The 21,528-nt window shown below is 39.6% G+C and overlaps 1 protein-coding gene across 6 annotated transcripts; it reads right to left on the bottom strand.

Moving 5' to 3' along the window:
- Nucleotides 1-242: 242 nt before the first annotated feature.
- Nucleotides 243-20,600, bottom strand: LOC127804937 (G-box-binding factor 1). 6 transcript variants are annotated; one of them, XM_052342044.1, is made up of 13 exons: nucleotides 20,298-20,591; nucleotides 17,454-17,576; nucleotides 17,180-17,332; nucleotides 17,048-17,095; nucleotides 16,850-16,933; nucleotides 16,618-16,710; nucleotides 16,239-16,414; nucleotides 15,423-15,477; nucleotides 15,209-15,263; nucleotides 14,903-15,129; nucleotides 13,151-13,228; nucleotides 997-1,122; nucleotides 243-614 (listed from the first exon to the last, which is right to left on the bottom strand). In XM_052342044.1, exons 3-13 carry the CDS (start codon nucleotides 17,237-17,239, stop codon nucleotides 513-515), a joined length of 1,104 nt encoding a protein of 367 aa, XP_052198004.1. In that variant the 5' UTR covers nucleotides 17,240-17,332; nucleotides 17,454-17,576; nucleotides 20,298-20,591; the 3' UTR covers nucleotides 243-512. The 6 variants fall into 6 exon arrangements, with proteins under 6 accessions (XP_052198004.1, XP_052198005.1, XP_052198006.1 ...); XM_052342045.1 differs by having other exon boundaries at nucleotides 17,180-17,322; XM_052342046.1 differs by lacking the exon at nucleotides 17,454-17,576 and having other exon boundaries at nucleotides 15,245-15,263; nucleotides 17,180-17,322; nucleotides 20,298-20,594.
- Between the last annotated feature and the right edge of the window lie 928 nt (nucleotides 20,601-21,528).

Here is a 21,528-nt window from a genome sequence, read left to right as displayed (position 1 = left end):
CTCTCAAGAATAAATAAATCTCAATCTAGTCCCACGATCTTTCATGTGACTTAGGCCCAAGTTCATATACCTTGGTTCCTCTAGCAACTCGGCACCAAAAAGTGAATGGTAGAGCTTACCATCTTCAAGCAAACAACTCCTAACAAAGACTTGTAAAAGTAGCATATATACTGCACGGAAAGCTCTAATACAATGATAGCAAGATTATACTCCCTAAAACAAAATTATAGAATAAAACGATCTTTAAGATGACAATGTCCTTCACGGCCTTTCTTCTTCTGAGTTTCTCTTTTCAAATAATAATCCTACATCATGTCAATAAATCAAAAGCTTGGGCATCTGTTAAAAGAGTTACAAATGTGAGTGTTATATTGAAAAAGGGTTAGTTTTGTACATTAGTAAGGATTAAGTAAACCTTGCTTAATTAGTGCCGCAGTCATTAAGTTCTGCAGGCTTGATGAATACCTCTCATCCCACCTCATACCAGTTTTCCTTTGCAGCCTCCAGGTACCTCAACAGTTTTCGTCGTTGGGAGACTGAAGTAGTAGTTGGTTAGAGTTGTTATTCTCGAGTTTCGATACTGCATCAGGTCCCCACAATCTAGTTAACTCTTCCTGTGTGAGAGGCAAAATTGTTTTCATCATTAAATAACTATTTTACATATCAGAAAATGGATATATATTCACAATCAGTGCAAGTTTAAAGGTAATACGACATCATTATGAATATATAATGTCTCTTCTTTTCCAAAGGAACAAAAAGCAGGACAATGCATCAAGCCCCGCCAACATGTGTAAGAACGTAACTAAGTTGTGGCTGTAGTAAGTATATAGTGAAGATAAAATTAACATGGCAATGCTTCCAGACAAAGCAAGCGCAGTATGGCACTTAGAACAAGTCCTATCGTACTTTGAAGCATTTAAAATTAGGGAAATATCACCAGACATGCATACAGAAAATATGTATAAGAAAAAATGGATGAATGTCATAGTTGACCTTAATGGAATTATTTTCAGATGCAAGCTTCTCACACTCCTCAGAAAGCCTCTGCATCTCTTCTCTGAGTGTTTGGTTTTCGTTGGTCAAGGTCTCCACCCTTGCTTGTAGCTCTTCACACTCTGCCTGTAGACAACAAAGAACATGCAGCATGGCTAACAATTTTCTTGTTACAACAGAAGAGTGTAACTTCAAGACATACAAGGAAAAACTTCAAGTAATCAACAACTGCTCCCAAAATCTTCTCTTCACAAAGAACCAATTAATTAAAAAAATAATTTGGAATGACTACATTAAAGTTCTGGTTGCTTTTTGTTTAACCTAGCTATTCTTTCAGTAAAGGGTACACAGGGAGAGAGGGTCTCTATCCCCTTTGGTGTGTGAATCACCATAGGACCTCTATTTTATTCCTCTAAAGCGTCCTTCAATATAACAAACTTTTCCCAAGGCTAAAACCAAAAAGGTAGTTTAAAAACCAAAAAAATCTAAAACTTAGAAGGAAAACTCTAATTTCTTACCGGTGTAAAAGTTTTGTTCAGTGGAATAATCTGGTATATTTGACTGTAATACAATGCAATGCTAGCTTCATGCCATGATGCTTTTCTTCAATGAAAACGGGCATCCTCAGTGGATGGCACTCCCTGCTTACCAAGGGGAAGGAGAGGGTCATATTTGTAAATAGCGATTCCCCCGCTCCCCCCCCCCCCCAAAAAAAAAAAAATAGAAAAAAAAAGAAGCTTTTTTGACAAAGAGACTTTTCACAATTCAAACTTGTGACCTTCCAGTCCAAAAGGAGCCAACCTTACTGTTCCTAAAAGGTTTGCCTTGATGCCTTTCTTCAATTAGTTATCAAATTTCTATTCTGCGCAACCTTCCCAAAAGTAGCTTAATGGCTTCAGCAGTTCCACCAGATGTCTTGGCTGTTTCCTTTTGAATAACTTAATTCTGTTCAATAATGTTAATACTTTATTTTTTCTCCTGTACAATTTAAAAATCCAAAAGCAGGAAAAGCACCAAGAGTCCACATCAAAATGCCAAGCCTTCCAACAGTCTATTCAGAATACTACCTCTCTAGGCATCTTGAATATTTCTCACCATGATTTGGATATGTGAATGCACTGCGAAGGCCTCTTAGGTACAGCTTCCATTTTCCTCATGAGGTTTGGAATCATGTCTTGAAATGTTAAAGGTCTCAATGACCTTGATAAAAGGAAAGTGGTTAAATTGCTCTTCAAAGCTTGGGATGCAGATTTAGCTTGTCTTCTAGAGACCAAACTCAGTGAACTTCACTAAACGGTTGGGGGAAGTCACTGGTCAGCTAGGGGTCTGCAGGTAGTATTCTTCTGGTTTGGGAATAAGAGAGTGTAACCAAAAGTTAAGGAGAAGTCAAGCCCAGTTTCTCTTTCTTGTGATCTAAGGCTGTTTTCTAAGAAATGTTTTCCCCAGAACACGAGAGTGGGGAGGTGTGGACACAGGATGGAAGTTTTTTTTCCCTCCTCTTTTTTCCTTTTTTTTTTTGGGGGGGGGGGGGGGGGGGGGGGTGTGTTGGTGCTGGCAAAATTTCAACATTAGGATAACTACCTCATATAGTCTCTTAATATGCCTAGGTGTACAAGTCTGAAGTTTATAGGATTTTGACTCTTATCGGGGGCCTAGGAACATTCCTTTTTTTTGTTTGTTTTTATCATATATTAAAGGGGGTTTGCATTTTTTTTTTTTTTTGGGGGGGGGGGGGGGGGGGGGAGGCGGCAGTATAATTTCTATTTTTTATATTTAGTATATACTAAAAGAGGTTTTCAAAAATCTAGGGAGGGCAATGGCCCCCCGGGCCCTAATATATGTCCACTCACGCGAGTGGCATCCTGCCCTTCCTGGGAGTGAATTTATGACCCTCTTAGCAGAGCATAAAGACAGATTAGAAAGGCCCTTTACAGAAGAACAAGTTCCAGCAGCTCCTAAAAGTGGCAATGGAGAAAAATCTCCTTGCCTGGATGGGTATACCATGGCTTTCTTACAACCCTACTTGGTGGTGTACACGGGTCTGATGGAAAACAGAAGGTGAGTGTTTCTGAGAAGCTAGATTAGAAAAAGAGTCTAAACATTACTTTCATTGCACTGACACCAAAGAAGTGTGAAGCCACAGAATCAAAAGATTTCAACCCTACAAGCCTTGTAGGCAATGTCTGTAAACTACTGGTTAAAATTTTGCCCATTAGATTCAAAGAAGTTATTGATGCAGAGGTCCCAAAATTCCCTAATTCTGTTCTTAGAGGGCCATCAGTTTTTTCGATGTTATCCTACTGGCTAACGAGTGTGTAGAGACTTACAGGGTTAGCAGAAATCCTGGGATCATCTATGAAATTGATGTAGAAAAGGCTTATGACCATGTCAGCTAGGCCTTTTTGGATTATGTTCTGATAAGAAGGGGTTTGGTTCTAGGTGCCAAAATTGTATTTTCTTGGTTATATTCTCAATACTCATCAATGGGGTCCTAAAGGTTTTTTAAGTCTTCTGGAGGTCTATACCAGGGGGGCCCTCTTTCTACATTTTTATTCATTTTGGTTATGCAGGTCCTTGGCCTCTTAGCTAGAAAATTACGGTGGGTGAAGAGGGTGAGGCTGGGTTGAGAGATGGTTCAAAGCTAGTGTGTCCCATACTTTTTGAAGATGATGCCATTCTTTTCAAAGGAACTACACTACCCCTGATGTGTGTTATTATGTATTGAGGTGGTTTCTTGCTAGTGTACCAATTTACCAGGAGTGAACCCGTCCCAATGGCAAGTAGAAAACCTAAAAAGTCCAGCTGACACTTTAGGCTGCAAGTGTGGGTCCTCCTGTCAACTTATTTTGGGCTTCCCTCTAGGCTCCAAGTGTCAGAATTCCGATTCTGACAGGCGGGATTCCTCTTTAGCTGAGAGGAATCTAGAAAAAGGACCAAAAGGTTTGGGAGAGAAGAGCAAAAGAAAGAGAGAGAGAGAGAATGAAAGAGAAATGGCGGGAGAGAATGAGTATATTGATAATTCTCTAGGTAGTTTGGGAGGATAGCATTAGAGCTATATATACTACTCCAGCTCACCCTTAGGCACCAAAGGCCACTTGCCTTATTTACAAAAATTTGAAATCAACTTGCTTGACTAACTAACCAATCTTCCCGCTTCCTTCTACAATTACTAATTACACTTGAGCCCCCTTATTTAATCACTCTTGTGACAATTACCCTCCCCTTCAGCAACTTCTTGTCCCCAAGAAGTTCACAATAGGCCAGCCACCCTTGGAAACTGATTAAGTAGCTAGGGAAGGTACTCCCAAGTGTTATTCTCTGGATGGAGATTGGACCATCGGACTAGGACCTGCATCAAAGGGGGCCCATGGCGGTGTATAATGCACCTATCCACAATAGCCACAGGCTCCAGGGCTGCTGTAGGATCAATTAGGGGCTTTGGTGGGGCAATGCAGAATGCATGAGTTCCGATAGATTTTTCCAGTAGTGACACATGGAACACGGGGTGGACTTGGGACTCTGGGGGCAACTGCAGTTTGTAAGCTACCTTGCCTATCCTTGCGGCAATAGGATAGGGGCCAAAGTATTTTGGGCTCAATTTGGAGTACTAACCTAGAGCCAGGGTCTGCATGTGGGCCTTTCTGAACTTTAGGTAGACTAGATCTCCTACCTGGAACTCTCGATCGGACCTCTTTCTATCAGCAAACTACATTATGCGGTTCTAAGCGTTGGCCAATTCCTTTTTCAACACCTACAGCACTTGTTATCTTTGCTGTAAGTAGGATTCCACTATTACTTCCCTTGCTATTGCTGGCAGTAGAGATGGTATAAGAAGCGTTGGCCAATTCCTTTTTCAACACCTACAGCACTTGTTATCTTTGCTGTAAGTAGGATTCCACTATTACTTCCCTTGCTATTGCTGGCAGTAGAGATGGTTTATACCCGTATAAGACCTCAAAGGGGGTCATCTTGATGGCATTGTAGTGACAAGAATTGTACCACCATTGAGCCAATGATAGCCAGCGATGCCATCCCTTAGGCTGTAGGAAACATAAGCATCTCAAGTACATTTCTAGGCATTGATTCACTTGTTCAGTTTGGCCATTTGATTCCAAGTGAAATGCTGAACTCATGTGTAACTTAGCCCCTAAGCTCTTGAATAGCTCATTCTAGAAAAGTTTGGTAAAGATTTTATCTCTATCCAAAACTATGGTCTGGGGAACACCATGTTGTTGCACTACTCAGTCGAGGAAGAGGCGGGCTACCTCCTAGGCTGTGAAAGGATGTGTTAGGCCAATGAAATGGGAGAATTTAGTGAATTTGTCAACGACCACCAGTATACAATCCCGACCTTCGGACTTTGATAATCCTTCCACAAAGTCCATCAAAATGTTGGTCCATGCTAGGGTAGGAATGGGAAGCAGCTGGAGTAGCCCTGGGTGGGCTACTATATCGTGCTTGCATCTCTTGCAAATATCACATCTCAACACGAATTCCATAACATACTTCCTTAGTTTAGGCTAGAAAAACATCTGCTTTACTCTTTGATAGGTGCCCTGCACCCCAAAATGTCTCCAGAATCTTGCCCTTTAACTCCTCATGATCCCCTACTACCAACTTGCCTTGATATCTCAATACTCCATTTTTCAGGGTGAACCCGAGTCTTGAGCTGGGGTTTACAGTAAGCTGCTCCATTATTCCCTTAGCCCATTCATCTCGTACATAGTTATCATTGACCTCTTGGTACCAATTAGGTACAATTGTTGTGATGGAGGCCACAAGTGCCCTTTCAACACATCTGGACAGTGCATATGCGGCTTTGTTCTCCTTCCCCTTTCGATATTGGATAATGCAGTCTAACCCCATTATTCTCGCCATCCCTTTCTTCTGTAGATGTATGTGTAGCCTCTATTGTAGGAGAAATTTAAGACTCTCATGGTCTGTTTTGATGATGAATTGTCCGCCTTCCAAGTAGTAGCGCCATTTGTCAACTGTAATTAACACCATCTTCAGCTCTTTGTCATAGACACTGAGTCCTTGATGCCTTTGGCTCAATGCTTTGCTAATGAAAGCTAGGGGCCTTCCCTCTTGGGATAAAACTGCTCCTACTCCAGTGCTGCTAGTGTCAATCTCTAGAGTGAAGGCTTGGAGAAGTCCGGGAGGCCCAAGGTAGGGGCTTCACTCATTGCCTTCTTAAGCCTCTCAAACACCTTTTCTGATTTCTCATCCCACCTGAACCCCTCCTTTTTAAGCAAATTGGTGAGCGGTCTGCTGATCGCTCCATAATCCTTAATGAATCTCCTGTAGTAACCTGTGAGGCCCAGATATCCTCTCAAGGCCTTTATTGATGTGGGCCTCAGCCATGATAGCATTGCAGCTATTTTGTTGGAATTAGTGTTGACTCATGCACCAGATATGACATATCCCAAGTATTCTACCTTTGGCTGGGCAAAAGAACACTTAAGACTTTTTAATAAATAGTTGATTGAATCTCAAGACCTTTAGAATAGTTCTCAGATGGTTGAGGTGTTGTGAGAATGAGGGGCAGTAGATGAGAATGTCATAAAAAAACACTAACACAAATTTACGGAGGTACGGTTTGAATATGTGATTCATTAAGGCTTTGAAGGTAGCAGGGACTAACTCGAAGGGCATTACTAAAAATTCGTAATGTCCTTGATGAGTAGAGAGGGTTGTTTTAGAGATATCATCAGGGTTCATATGTATCTGATGATACCCTGATCTTGCCATGTTTAAGCTCATCAAGGAGGTCTTCGATTATAGGGATAGGGAATTTATTTTTCATGGTTTGGGAATTGAGCTAGCTGTAGTCTATGCAAAAGCGTCAACTCCCATATTTTTTATTGACTAGTAGTATAGGTGAGGAAAGAGGGCTTTGACCTAGCCGAACAATTGACCTGGCCAACACATCCTTAGTTAGGTTCTCAATTTCTACTTTCTGTTTAGGGGGATATCTATAGGCTCAAATATTGATAGGTTTGGTATTTGGTTTTAAAACAATAGAATGATCAAAAGGTCGATAAGGTGACAGAGATTGAGGTTCATCAAACAGGTCCTTAAATTCAAGCAAGAGTTTATTAAGGAAGTCTATTTTGTGTACCTGCTAAGGTTGTGGTTGGGTAGGGATTTCTGCTTCCGCCTGCTCGGCATTCCTCTCTCCCTGTTCCACTGCTTCAATTGAAAACAGCTTGGCCACTTGAGTCCATTTGGACTTTAAGACCTTTTGCAACCTCCTCCCGGTAATCATCTTATAAACCCCCGTCTTAGGACTTCTTGTAAGAGTCAATCTCTTGCCATCCTTCTCAAAGGTGACTTCCATTGCATTGAAGTCAAAACTAATAGGGCTCACACCTTTCATATAGTCCACTCCTAGGACTATATCACAGCCCCCTAACTTCAGCAATCTAAGATCTGCTTCAAAAGGCTCCCCATGCATCTCCCAACAAAACCCTTCACACGCAGATCTACACATCACCTTATTGTCGTTGGTTACCATTACTGACAAGGGCTGAGGTCCCTGTCAACTCACACTTCAACTTCTTAGCCGTCCCCTCATCAGGAAGCTATGGGTGCTTCCACTATCTATTAAGACCATTAGCCAGTGGTCCTGGGATTTCCCTTCCATTGGTATAATCTTGCTACTGGCAAGAGCTCGAAGGGCATGGAGAGATATCTCTATGCTTTCTTCCCCTGCTTCACTACCATGGGGCAACATATCTTCCTCTTGCTCCTCCACATCTTCATCTCCTTCTATGAGTTGGAGTTGCCTCCTACACTGGTGCCCGGGAGTATACCGATCCCCGCAACGGAAGCTGAGTCCTGCTCTCCTCCTTTGTTCTGCGAACCTCCCACTATTTAGTGGCACAAGAGCTAAGGCAGAGGATTGTCCCCCTCTTGCGTTTCCTTGGATTATCTTATTTCCTTCTCTTCCTACTCCCCTGTTTCCCATCAGAGTCATTCCCACATTCAAGACCCTCATCTGCCCTCTATGTTTCTTCATTAATGCTTCTACCGTTAATTCCTATAGCCTTGCACATTCCGCGACTTGCTTCACTGTTCTTGGCTGCTGCATTTTGACAATGGGCCTTAACTCTTCACTTAATCCACTCACAAAGCTACAAACAAAATACCCCTCCATCAGGTGGGGGTATAGAATGATCATGAGGGACTTAAGCTCCTCATATTTCGATTGATATGTCTGCACCGTTCCTTCCTGTCGGGGCTTATTGAACTCCTCAACCACATCCAACATATTCTGATCTCCAAACCTCTCGCAGAGGTCCTCCACAAACTCTGTCCATCGACAACCTTCCTTAGTCCCAATCCACCCCTGAAACCATGCATCCTTTGCATTGTTCAGGTAAACCGCTACAAGAGTCATACCCTACTACTCTAGCACCCCATAGAAACTGAACATCCTTTCACACTTGCGCACCCACCACCTCGAGTTCGTCCCATCGATCATTGGTATTTCCAATTTAGGAGTTGCAAATCCATGAGAATGGGGAGCTATGTGACTGCCCTGCCGCCTCTCCACGTGATTCTCCTCTACCATTGTCGGATCACCCCCGAATTCAAAGGCACCTTCTGCACGGGAAGGCGGATTATGGCTGGGTAAGATGGGATTGGATCTTTCCCAGGGAGGAAAATCCGATGAGAGCCTCACTTGGTTCTGGCTCGTGACCATGCGGATAAACATCTGCATCTGGTCACACAATTGGTTGTGTTGCTCCCGATGTTCATCCCTCCATCATTCCATGGCACCTTCGATTTTGCTTTCCACTATTGCCTCCATGGACAATTCCAAACCACCCATCCGCATCTGCATGTCGAACATTGCAGCAATGACTTGCTGCAATTTAGCCTCCATTTACTTCATCCTTGTGCCGTCTGCCATGGTGAATTCCAGTGAAGTCACGGCTCGAGATCTGCTCTGATACCAGATTGTCAGAATTCCGATTCTGACAGGCGGGATTCCTCTTTAGCCGAGAGGAATCTAGAAAAAAGACCAGAAGGTTTGGGAGAGAAGAGCGAGAGAGAGAGAGAGAGAGAGAGAGAATGAGTATATTGATAATTCTCTAGGTAGTTTGGGAGGGATGGCATTAGAGCTATATATATTGCTCCAACTCACCCTTAGGCGGCGAAGGCCACTTGCCTTATTTACAAAAATTTGAAATCAACTTGCTTAACTAACTAACCAATCTTCCCGCTTCCTTCTACAATTACTAATTACACTTGAGCCCCCTTATTTAATCATTCTTGTGACATCCGAGTTCAAATTCAGAACAGTTCTTTGGAATGGTGTCAAAGAAACATGAAAATGGGTTGGCTTCTAAAGTTGGAAGAATAATGCTAATTAAAAGTTATATTTGAGTAAATAAAATTGAGGTTAGGCCCTTCATTTGGAGGGCCTATACTGGAAACTCATGCAACTTCCTCTTCTTTTTCATGGATTGATTTTCTTATTTAATAGTTTTTACCAGTCTCTTGCAACTCCTCTTGGGTACTGCTTAACCACAGAAATAACAAAGACAACTAACATGGGCACCCTCACAATCCAATGGGGTGCTTTTCCTTAATCAAGTGCTCAACCCATGCAGTGTTCCCAACAGGGGGTTGGGAAAGATTCCTGCTTCTCTGATGCATCATAGGCTTTATCGTTAATCAGATCAAAAGCCTTCAGATTTCTCACTAGCTATTGCACATCAAAAAATCAGGCAGGGAAACGGAGCAGCTTCTATGCAGGGCAATGATGAAACACAAAAGAAGAATAAAGGAAGAGAAAAAGAGAAGAAAACGATACAGAAGAGAGCAAGACCAGGAAAAGATTAGAGATGTCAACCGGGCTGGGCTGCCAGGGGCCCATTATTGTTGCAATGGTACAGGCTGGGCACAGTGTTCCCACTCTGCCCATTCCAAGTTAAAGAAAAAGAAAAGGAAATTTCAGAAATTAATAAATCCAACATACAATACATAATGCTCTCTTTTCTCTCCTCTACCACGGCTGTTTCTCGCCTGGCCTCGTTGTCGCCCAGCACCGCCTTACCTCGTCGCCTCCTCTCTACTCTGCAAGAATTAATTAACACACACACAAAATACACACAAACACACACAACATACACACACACACACACAAACATCTATACACACAACAACATATACACACACAGAGCAAAATATACAGTGGATGGCGGCAACAGGGGGTGACGGACGACAGATTGAGCGGTAGTAGGGGGCGACGGCGGCGCTGCCAAGAGGGAGAGAGAGAGTGAGAGGAAAGAGACGATGAAGTCCACTCAGACTTCATCGAAGATCAGACTTCTCCAAAGAAGGTTGGAAAAGTCCAATCGAAGAAATCTGATAATGAAGGCCGTAGAAGTCCAATAATGAAGGCCGGAGAAGTCTGATTGGAAAAGTTCAATCGAAGAAGTCCGATAATGAAGGTTGTAGAAGTCTGATCGGAGAAACCCGATAATGAAGGCCGTATGTCACAAACCTAGGGTTCGTGATAGGTTAAAAGAGGAATTGGAAGGAATTGAGGGAGGGAATTAAGGGAGACCAGTATAGAGAAGAAGATTTAGGGAGAAACGAGAGAAAAATAGGGAAATTGAGAAAGAATTCTAGAGAGAAAAATGAGAATATTCATTCAATCAATTTGGGCATAATCCTTCCAATCTTAGTTGTGGCTTATATAGAGCTTAACAGCCTCGCACATGCTCCCATGTGCAATATAACAGCAAGCCTAACTGCTTATAGAATAGGACAAAGCCCTATAACAGAAAAAGGAAAAGAAATTACAATTATTGTATATTGCATGCCAACTTCTACTATTATATTTACTAAACTATCATTAGGGTCATGACACTGTAAAAGTTTGATAATGAAGGCCGGAAAAATCCAATCAGAGAAGTTTGATGATGAAGAAGTCCGATAATGAAGGCCCTAGAAGTCTGATAATGAAGGTTGTAGAAGTCCGATAGAAGAAGTCCAATAATGAAGGCCGTAAAAGTTCAATCGGAAAAGAGTCCGATAATGAAGGCCGTATAGAGAAGTTCGATTGGAGAAGTCTGATCGGACTTCTTCTCCGATGAAGGCCGTCGGACTTCATCATCGATCTCTCTTTCACCCTCTCTCTCCTCTCGCCAGCGTCGCCGTCACCCCCCACCATTGTTGGCTAGTGTATATTTTGCTGTGTGTATATATATATATGTTGTGTGTGTATATGTTTATATATATAAATTTTGCTATGTGTAAACATTTTTGTATGTGTGTGTGTGTATATATGTTGTTGTGTGTGTGTATATAAATATATGTTAATGTGTGTGTATGTTGTCGTGTGTGTGTGTGTGTTTGTATATATATATATGTTGTGTGTGTGTTAACCAATTCGTGCAAACTAAAGAGGAGGCAATGAGATAATTAGGCAGCCTTGGGCGGCAACGAAGCAAGGCAAGAAGCAGTCATGGCAGAGGAGAGAAGAGGTGGCCATGGCAGAGAAGAGAAGAGAGAGCATTTTTCTTTAGAAAATAATAAAAAAAAATATTAAATGCCAAGTGGTATGCCACCTAGGCAAAGCCACACGCTGATCAAAATTAATTTCAGCATTGGCTAAAATTGCAACTAATTTAAAAAATTGGGCTCTTCTTGCCAAAATTGAAAGTATTAGATAAAATCGTCAAAACCCGAAAACGTTTGGCTTTTTGGTGTTAATAGCCCTTTAAAATATTGTTAATTATGGATAAAAAGTTTAATTGTTTACAATAATTATTATAATTCGAAGCCCCCAAATATAAAAAGATCTTTAAACCTCTAGGAAATAAACCTAATAAATAGGATAGATTACAAAGAAATTAGTAATATATCATATTTGGTAGATAAGTTCTATGTTAATTACTGAGGTTAAAGCCATACTTACAATTTTATAAAACCATATTTAAAATTGTATATCAAAACCAATTAAATTTACAAAAAAAATAAAAAATAAAATAACCAGGCCAGTTTATTTGGCTCAGAGGGCCAAGGGCCAGACCTGGCATGCGCAATGCCAGGCCTGGCGAGAATGGCTCGGGTTGGCCTGTTGGGCATCTCTTGACAATGGGGAAAATTAAATACAAAATATCGTGTTATGTGAATGTCAATTCCAACATACAGTTCTCAATCCCAGGATCTTTCTTATATATAAGAGCTGGTGTGACTCGACTAGGAAAAATGAATTAAAGAAAATCAGAATTTCAAGAAGACTAAATCCTAACCAGATAAATATTCTAAAAATATAATGATTCCTAAAGGTTTAGTCTTGGCTTTCGTGTTCTTTTCTAGCTGCGAGTATGAATTGCCCTTCGAGATCCCCATCTGGTAAACCCTTCTATGGTTGGACACAAAACCTTAGTTCTAATCTTATCCTTATTTTATACAACCTTTTTGGAGCTATAATCAGCATCATTAGAAACTCTGACATCAACTGAAACTAAAATGGATACTGAATTGAATGGCAGGACTACAAATTGAATCCTTTAGCAATATATGTGAAAAATCTCTCTATTATTTTATAACTCACAGATTTTGTTATATTCAACAATACAGCTCATCCTATATTAGATTTCACCAAGGACTGAAGTAATGCTTTCTGCAAAGATTTATCAATAAGCTCTAAACTTTCTTTTTCATACATGCGTTTTGATCCTAGAGGAGACTGTTTACAATGACAGTTAAAATTAAATTGATAAAGATACCATTTTTTCTAGTCAAGTCTATTGCTGCAATCCAAGTCAAAATATGAAGTCTTAAGGATTCAGATCGAGGTAATAACATGCATTCCTTGGCTATATTCAGCTATTATAGGATGGCAAATAGATCTCAATAAAAACAAAAGGCTTTCTTTTCTTATATCAAAAGAAGGTTAATAAGTTCCATAGCTTAAAAAAGGTGGATAAGTTGATAGATCAGGATAACTACAAGAATTCTTCTTGATAGTATTTTGAAAAGATAAGGGGCCTTGACAGCATTTGTTTGGAAGTTAGAGAATTGGTGCCACATCATTCTAGTTAAAAACTCATGCCAAATCTTCTTGCTTGTGTAGTATTACCCTTACTATTTTCAAGAAGAAACAAAAGATACTAAACCAAGCAAATACCTGCTTCCTTAATCTTGACCTCCTAGCTGACTCCCTGTTAGATTGCTTCCTCTTCTGTCTCTTCAATTCACGATCATCCTGTCATTTCATGGGTTACATACTATAAGGTTTCATCTAGATACTAGATATTCTCCCAGGAGTACTTGTATGCATAACATTTGGAAGCAAATATAAGTTGATGACATTTACCCCACAAAATAGAACTTCGTATCTCTTCAATGCATGCATATGCACATACAGATTAAAGAGAGAAATTACTAATCATAGGGAAGCATGTGGTATTGCTTAAAATAGAAATGAAAAAAAAAAATCTGGAATTGCTTGCAATGAGTGTGACAGTTTGTAATAATCACTGCAAATGACCAAAAAAAAAGTTCATGCTTTACAAATTACCACATTCAGTAATTCTCCCAATTATCCATGTCTTACATATTTATTCATTGGTTTTCAGATATTCCAGGCAGCTTAAAATTTTTAAGTTGCAAGACCTGCAAATGTTTTGCAAAGATATATTTCTGTAAATATATCATAATGGAAATAATGTGTTCATCAGATAAAACACAAAGTTAGAATTAATCTTATCTTACGATGAAGCAGCCAGATAAAATATGGAGAGAAGGTGATAAAACTAGGAGACGATCAGCAACTTATCTCACGTTTATTACTTTCTTTTCTTTTGTGTAGATGCAGTGATAAATCTGCCATTACAGCAACTTAACCTACTCATTTTTCAGCAGAAAAGGGCACTAAAAACTACTGCAATTACAGCAACTTATTTTTTCAGGAAAAGAAATATACATCTACTTAACCTACTCATTTCACAAAAGTCTCATCCTCATCAGCAAATTGCTCAAGTTAAAAATGCTGAGACTCCTCACTTTGGGAGAATTGGGGGGAGGGTTGATTCAGTTGAATATGTGCCCAGCCTTACCTTTACTTTTTCGTGAAGAGGCTCTTTTTACTACTTGAACCCATGACCTTCCAACAATAAAAGAGCAACCTTAATAAATTCCAGGATGCACTCCCTCCCTCTGGAACTTTAGCCTATTTCAGACTTAGAAAATTGAGTCCAAGCTCCTTGTTAGCTAGGCAAACACTTGCTTCTCTGTTATTTTCTTTTAACAATAAGTAGTTAGTGAACTTGTTACCACTTGCACTTTTGATGAATAATTGCCAGGTACTAAAATGATCAACCTTGATGACAGAAATAGCTGACCATCTCCTGCACCCACTTCCCTTAACCCTTCTCTTTGTGTATAAGACGGTCCAATTCCAGTTGTACCATAGTGTGCTTTTCCCACTTCAGTGAGAAGGCAGGCAAACTACGTGCAAAAGAAGAAAAACGAGCTTACAGAAAGATTACTTTTTGTTTCTAGTAGAAACTTCAAGAAGACCTTCAGCCAAGTGATTGATAGCAAGTGTTATGTTTCAAGTCTTTTATGTTACGAAATAAGGTTCTTATTTGTCTTCAGTTATGATAATAGAACTCCCTAAATGAAAAAGCTGGAGTGCAGAAAACATCCTATCTTATTGGATCCTATCATGCCTACGAGAAGGCATTTATCAGGCAGATGATAAAAAGGGATCGAGAGAACAGGTGCACTAGCTGTGTCTGCAACCACATGCAATGTTATAAAGAATAATGTACCCAAAACAAAAGCAACCTTGAATAAGAGCAAACAATAATTCTCACTGGACAAAACTCAATGAACAGCTACTAATAAATGATACACTAATTGCTAGACTCCATACTTGAATCCATTGGTCAGTCATCATGCCTTCACGGGCAACCATCGCTGCTGGAGCAACAGCAGGTGAGACACCAGAGGCATGAGGTCTCACAGCTCCAGCACCAGCAGGAGACACACTCCATAGGTCCATTCCCATGTTCAGATTAGTTGTAGGCAAAGAGACGACTGGATTCCCAGGTACCGAAGCTTGAAGATTTACTCCAACAGTGTTATTCTGTGCATTGGCTCCTGAACAAGTTCACAAACTACAAAATCACAACTAAATAGAACATATGCTAAAACCAGTAAATGAAGATGAGAAAGCTACCATCTGCAAGCATCAGGTCTAAGCTTCTTTTCTTACTTGCAGCTGCAGAGTATTCCTGAAAAATAAAAATCAATTAATTTAAATTGGAGTAGTATATCAGGTCAGTTTAGGTTTGCACGTTACAGCCAGTTCAATTAGGTGAAATTGCATGGGACTCGGTATGTTCCTTATAAATACAATGAAAAAAAGCCTTAATGTACACAGATAGACATACTTGTTGGTTGTTTTCATCACTTGCATTTGATGAACCTTCACTCCCACTTTCAGCACTGTTTATAAGAGAACAAAATGAACTACAGTTAAACTTCACAATTAGAGAACAGTAAACAATGGCAATTAAAATGAACTAAAATCAAACCATGCCATCATTAACTGCACCTTATCCTAACTAAGTTAGGGTCAGTGGCACACCATTCATAATGTCAATTGAATTCTAAAATCTCATTGATAATAAAAATCCATGCCAAAGAATGACAATGTGAAAATTCTGAGAATACTAATCAAAACCAATGATAAGAAAATCAGACTGGACCAGCCGTTTCAACTGGGAAAACCAGGAACCTGTCCAGAAACCGGTCCAGTTCAATCCTAAAAACCAACCAGCTATTTTGTGACCAAAGCAGTTGAACCAGAAACAAGCTGAACCAGCCTGGTTCAACCACTCCCCTCCCATACACTGCAAATTAGAAAACACCCTTTCATACAATCAGAAAGTGCAAAAGAGAACTAAATAGGAAAAACAAACTGGAGGAGAGGTGGTTTTGAGCGACAATGAGAGAACAAAGGAGATCCATTTGGTGGGCGTGGGGGGGAGGGGAGATGTTTGAGAATCTCATTATAGATTATACAAGGTATTTTTTTCTTCATTTTTAGGTCGTAGATTTAATTTTTATGTATTTACTTATTTGATAAAATTACATTTTGGTTCGACCCCAGTCTGACCATTAACCCTTGACCCTCTCAGTTTAACACCGTAATCTGGTTTCAAAACATAAAGAAAATCCTGAATGGTAAATTTTGACTAAGAAACCTTTGTGTGGCACCATCATTTCCTGAACCTGAAGCTGACTTCCCATTTTCTCCACCCTTTACACCAACCACAGCCATGCTTCCTAGAGTTCCCTTGGATTTCTTATTTGAAGCCCGATCCTTCCCATCTGAGGCTTTTCCTTCTAACTCCACGTTTGCCTGTCCCATGCTTGGACCCTGTAAGAGAAATTCCCAACATCCAAATTGAAGGTTTCATAAAAACTATAATAACGCGCAGGATTAAAAAACAACTGGCAACCCCAACCTAAAATCAGAAATCTTCATCAAGTAATCCAATCAAGAAGAGGAACCTACTCTTTGATGGAATATCTAGTCAAAAACAAATAAATCTAATGAAGCAAAGGTCAACAAAGAGTTACCGTGGCCATATTAGGAGGATGAGCATAAACTCCACCTGAGGGATACAGAGCTGGGTAGGGAACTGGGGTCCCATACGGCGGTATCAAAGGATGCTGTAAAATATCAACAGCAATGCCCAATGTTTAGTCAAAGACTGATACTATCACAAGTCGCAGAAAATTCGGTTTAAACTAAGCAAATGAAGGAGATATATATATATATATATAGAGAGAGAGAGAGAGAGAGAATCACCTGGCCCCAAAGATAAGGATGGGGAGTAGGAGAAGCAACAGTTGTGGCAAAAAAAGGATGAGCAGCACCAGCCCCATAATAAGGCTATATAATAATAAAATGAATTATTAGTAAAATCTATCTAGGAACTGTGGAACACCTCTCTCAATTAGATAAACTACAAACTAAAGCCAAGCCAAGGCCTTTCATAATAAAAACCTGCATGGAGCTTGACCAATCAGGATATGAAGGTACTGTTTGGTTTTCCTGAAAATATAGAAAAGTTGTAAGAGGGAGGAACCCTAGGGGGGGGGGGGGGGGGGGGAGAGAGAGAGAGAGAGAGAGAGAGACCTGAGCTGAAGAAGTTGGCTTTGAAGGCTTAGCAGGGGAGGTCTCTTCCCCGGTCCCCATCTGGATTGGTATTCAGTACTGATACTTGCCCTTACTTTTAACTGCTTGCCACAAGATACTATGTAGCCTCACTATATTTGCTCCTGAAAGCATCTACATCAGAATTTCAATCTCTTCAACTACAACAAATTTAATATTGGTAATATTCAAGAAATATTGTACAGTAAAAATAGGCATGGAATTTCCATGATCTATCGGAAGAAATAGTTTCTACATTTATCACAATCCTTCATTCCAGAATAAATAAGTGCGACTTGAACAAAGAAATTCTTTAAACAAGATAGAGAAAAAATCTTCAGAACTATAGTCAGGCCATCATTGCTCCATCCAAGGTTGTCTTCATTGCAACATGCAAAAAAGACAAAAATTAAAAACCATACATGATACAGTCAAAGCGTTCAGAAATCTCCCTCCCCCCCCCCCCCAAAAAAAAAAAAATATATATATATATAGGTTTTTAAATCAAGCATGAAAGGAAGGTCCTTTTCTGAACCAAGAGAATTAACTTCTAATTTTCCTGATGTGAAAAATTGCCGAATCATTATTATTGAGACAGAGCCCATTCTATGCATTACAGGAAAAAACAAGGGCCAGGACACTGCCTAAAGATAGCAATACCTAATAACTGTAAAAGACTTGCTCAAATACTAAAATCAGCAAGTATTTCCTAGATGGCTAGCACAATTTAGACAAGCAAAAATACCAGGAGACCTCCTTAGATAATTTCGTGAACAGTTGACTCAAGATTAAATTTTAGTTACTAGGTAAAGAACCATATCTCTGCTGCATATTACCATAGTTACTGCATCCTGAAATGTAAGTAGACTTTGTAAATTGGTTCTTAACTAAAAAAGGCACTAATTCTTCTAAGAAAATGCTATATCATCCCAGAGTCAGAATAAGATACCAAAAGTCACCAAATATGGCACCTAGAGATACTTTTATCATCAAGTGGACATACTTTTATCACCGAGTCATTATACAAAGCACTCAAAGACAGTAGGGAGGATAGCTTTCTGTGGAAGGCTATCTGGAAAGTAATGCCACCTAGAGTGGCTTTCTTTGTTTAGGGCAACTTCATATGGCTCTATTCTCACCATTGATAATCTGAGAAAAACCATACATGTTGTAGCTAGTTGGTGCTTCCCATCTACGGAGGGAAGAAGAGTTATCAATCACCACAGACACACTGCTTCTGAAATTGAAATCCCTTACTAGAGGATGCCACCTGAAGAAGCAAGAAGTTTGAAGTGGGGCATAAAATATGTTTGATGATGGATGATAGTTGTAAAATCAGAAAAAAATTATCTGGCCTTTGGCTTTACTATTAAGGCAGGAGAGAACAAGAGGTGGTTTTGTTTCATTCAAAAATTAATGCCCCTGTGACCACTTTTATGCAGTGTCTTAAATTCCAGAACCAAGCTCTTTATCAACCTCAAGTTCCTTGGCTACGCAATGAGTAAACCTTCCCATCTTCCCTGTCACCCTTATCTATAAAAGCCTTTTTTGACTTCAGCTATGTTGGATAGTGATTCAAACTAAGTAAAGTAGTTTCAATTATTGAGTACTCAGTATTTGGTAATATACATGTTACTTGTTCATTTCTCTTTGTTGTGGTTGAAGGAGGATTCCCCTTTTTTATATTTCCTCCTTTTGCCTTTTTTTTTTTTTTATAATGAGATTACCTTGTAAACTAGTCATTTCCCTTTGTCATGGTTGAAGAAGGATTACCATTTTATATTTCCTCCTCTGCTTATTTTATGATGATGAGATTATCTTGTAAATTGGTTGTTCCGTTTTGTGGTTTACCCCTTTTGTTTCCCTCTGCCTACATTTTGATGATGAGATTACCTTGTTAATCAGCCTGTTTGATGTACAATGTTTGCCACCTCTTGTCAATGTTTTGAATATACACTTTTTAGTTATAAAAAAAAACAGTTATTTCCTGAACTTCTTCTGATAAATGGTTCCTGAAACAGGAACAAAACAAGATATGTACTTCCAATATTAATAAGCCAGACCCATGCAGTAAACAAAAATAACAAATACCTAACTGATATGGAAGAGCAACAAGAAGGAAAAAACCACTCATTGATTGATTCGATACTTTATCCAATTTCTGAAATAGTTGTATGTTTTCTTTTAATTTCAGGAGGGCAAGCCTTGATATCAAGAGTACGATTGCTATTTTGCTATTAGAAGGTTACAGATTTGAGTTGTGGGAACATTTCAAAGCAGGGGAAAGACTAAGTACAAAAATGACCCTCCCCCCACCCTCGCCAAGGGGGAAGCCTTGTGTATTGAGAACGCCCTTTATTTTCTTTTTACTTCACAACATATTTTGTTGAATCTAGGATAAATGTGCGAATAATCTTCCTATTCTGGAAGCATTTATTTTGTTTTTAGTCCAGTATAAAGAGCGTTTCCTGAAGGGCCTGAACTGCCCGTAACTTGTTTAGCATCTTTCTAGAAGATTAAAATCTTGCATTTAGATCACTATACAAAATGGAGAAAATTCTTAGAATATTTTCAGGCATCTTTCGGGAGCTCTTTCATTATTAGGAAGCTTGTGATAAAACCTAAGTGAAAATTCCCCAAATTGAAGCCAGAGTGCTTTCTGTACAAACAGCAGGGGCGCCTTTAAGGCATAAGCACACGTATAATAAGCATAAATAAAAGATAAATCTAGCTGAATATGCACTAGTAGTGGTGGTCCTGTTATTTCTTACGATCCTGGGCGCAAGTTAAGCCAACTACTCAGGTTCATACACAACAATCCCATTTGGTCTCACAGAATCCAGAGCGAATTAATTATTTCCAAAAACGCAAGGTCTCATAGTCGAATCTGGTAGTAATTTCATTTCAAAATTAACAGAAGTTTGAACCCAAAAGAGGCAGAACAAAACTAGAAATCCAGAAACGAAACACAGCAAAACAGAAGGAAGTGAGAGGCAGGGCTCAATTAGCCAGGCATCCGCCTCGAAATCGCTATTATCAGGTGTTCTTCCTCATACATCCATGTAAAAGCAGAGAGAGAGAGAGAGAGAGAGAGACCGACCTGTTTGGAGGGGAGTGAGGTGGACGTCCAAGTCGGACGAAGGGTTTAATCCTCTCCCTCTTTTTGCTCGTAAGTAGTCAGTTTTAGATCTAATGCCAGAGAGAGAGAGAGAGAGAGAGAGAGGTGAGGTGGGGGGAAGGGTTAGTTGGAAAACAATTAACCAGAAACTAAGATAAAAACAAGACAAGAAACAGCAGTCTTCTGCATCAGCCAACAGCTTTTAGAGAGAGAGAGAGCAAGCGGAGGAGGAGGAGGTGGAGGTGGAGGAGTTGGGGTTAGGGTTTGGGAAGTTGACACGTGAGGAGAAAGAGGCTTCCAGCTGTTGTCCTCCAACTGGATAGGCTCTGACTCAGCAACCCCCCCGTCCCCCCCAAATCCCGCTTCTTAATGTCCATAATAAATAAATTAATAATAACAATTCTGATAAAATTAAAATAAAATAAATATGGATGATGCGTCATTCAATTCAAGTGAGGTGGATCCCCCTCCAACTCCCACCCGGGGATAACTTTGATTAACGTTTTCTTCTCTTCACCAAAAACGTGGTGCCGCCGCCGCCGCCGCTCCCTCCACCACCCCCCGCCCATGTCCCCCCACCAATAATAATACGATGAAGTTTCTATTTTAAAAATAAAATTACAAGGGTAATTAAATTATATTATATTATATTTCTTACAAAATTGCTAGCCCAAATTAGAAGGGTCACCAAAAATTTCATCTTAAAATGATCAAGATACTTTTATATGTTATTAATTAAATTCATTTATCATATAAAAAAATAACACAACTAAAAAATTAAGAAAATGAACTCACAGCAAAAGAAAATGAAATCAGCATAAAACAACATACATGATGGTGCAGCCACGTTGACTTGGGATGGGGGTGTTGCCCCCTCAATGCACTTTTGGCTTGAAATTTATTTGATTTTTTAAAATTGTCCCTCTAAATTATTTAATATAGTCAAATAGAAAAAATGAATTATTATATGATATTTTAAAATATTTAAGGATAAAAAAAATAAATTGATGATATATCTTAAGTTTTTTTATAAATATTTTGAAGAATAAAAATATATTAATTGATGGTTTTGTAATTTCAGAAAACAGATTGTCCGGGTACTCAGTTCTTTTAGTGGGCTTGTAGACCCAGGCCGAACAGCAAACCATTGGCAAGACGGCCCAGACCAAAAATAAATTGTTAATAGCACACGTTAATTAGTACGCTTAAGAAG

This window comes from Diospyros lotus, chromosome 6, assembly GCF_014633365.1.
Source record: "Diospyros lotus cultivar Yz01 chromosome 6, ASM1463336v1, whole genome shotgun sequence".
NCBI lineage: Eukaryota > Viridiplantae > Streptophyta > Magnoliopsida > Ericales > Ebenaceae > Diospyros > Diospyros lotus.
The sequence above is the reverse complement of the archived record's forward strand: the minus strand, read 5'-3'. Positions and strand labels throughout refer to the sequence as shown.

Excerpts from the sequence above, each read along its gene's own strand:
- LOC127804937 (XM_052342044.1), bottom strand. The coding sequence starts at position 17,239 with ATGGGGACCGGGGAAGAGACCTCCCCTGCTAAGCCTTCAAAGCCAACT. Across the intron at positions 16,415-16,617 it reads ATCCTCCTAATATGGCCACG|GGTCCAAGCATGGGACAGGC; the intron begins GTAACTCTTTGT and ends TTTCTCTTACAG. Across the intron at positions 615-996 it reads CTGAAAATAATTCCATTAAG|GAAGAGTTAACTAGATTGTG; the intron begins GTCAACTATGAC and ends CCTCTCACACAG.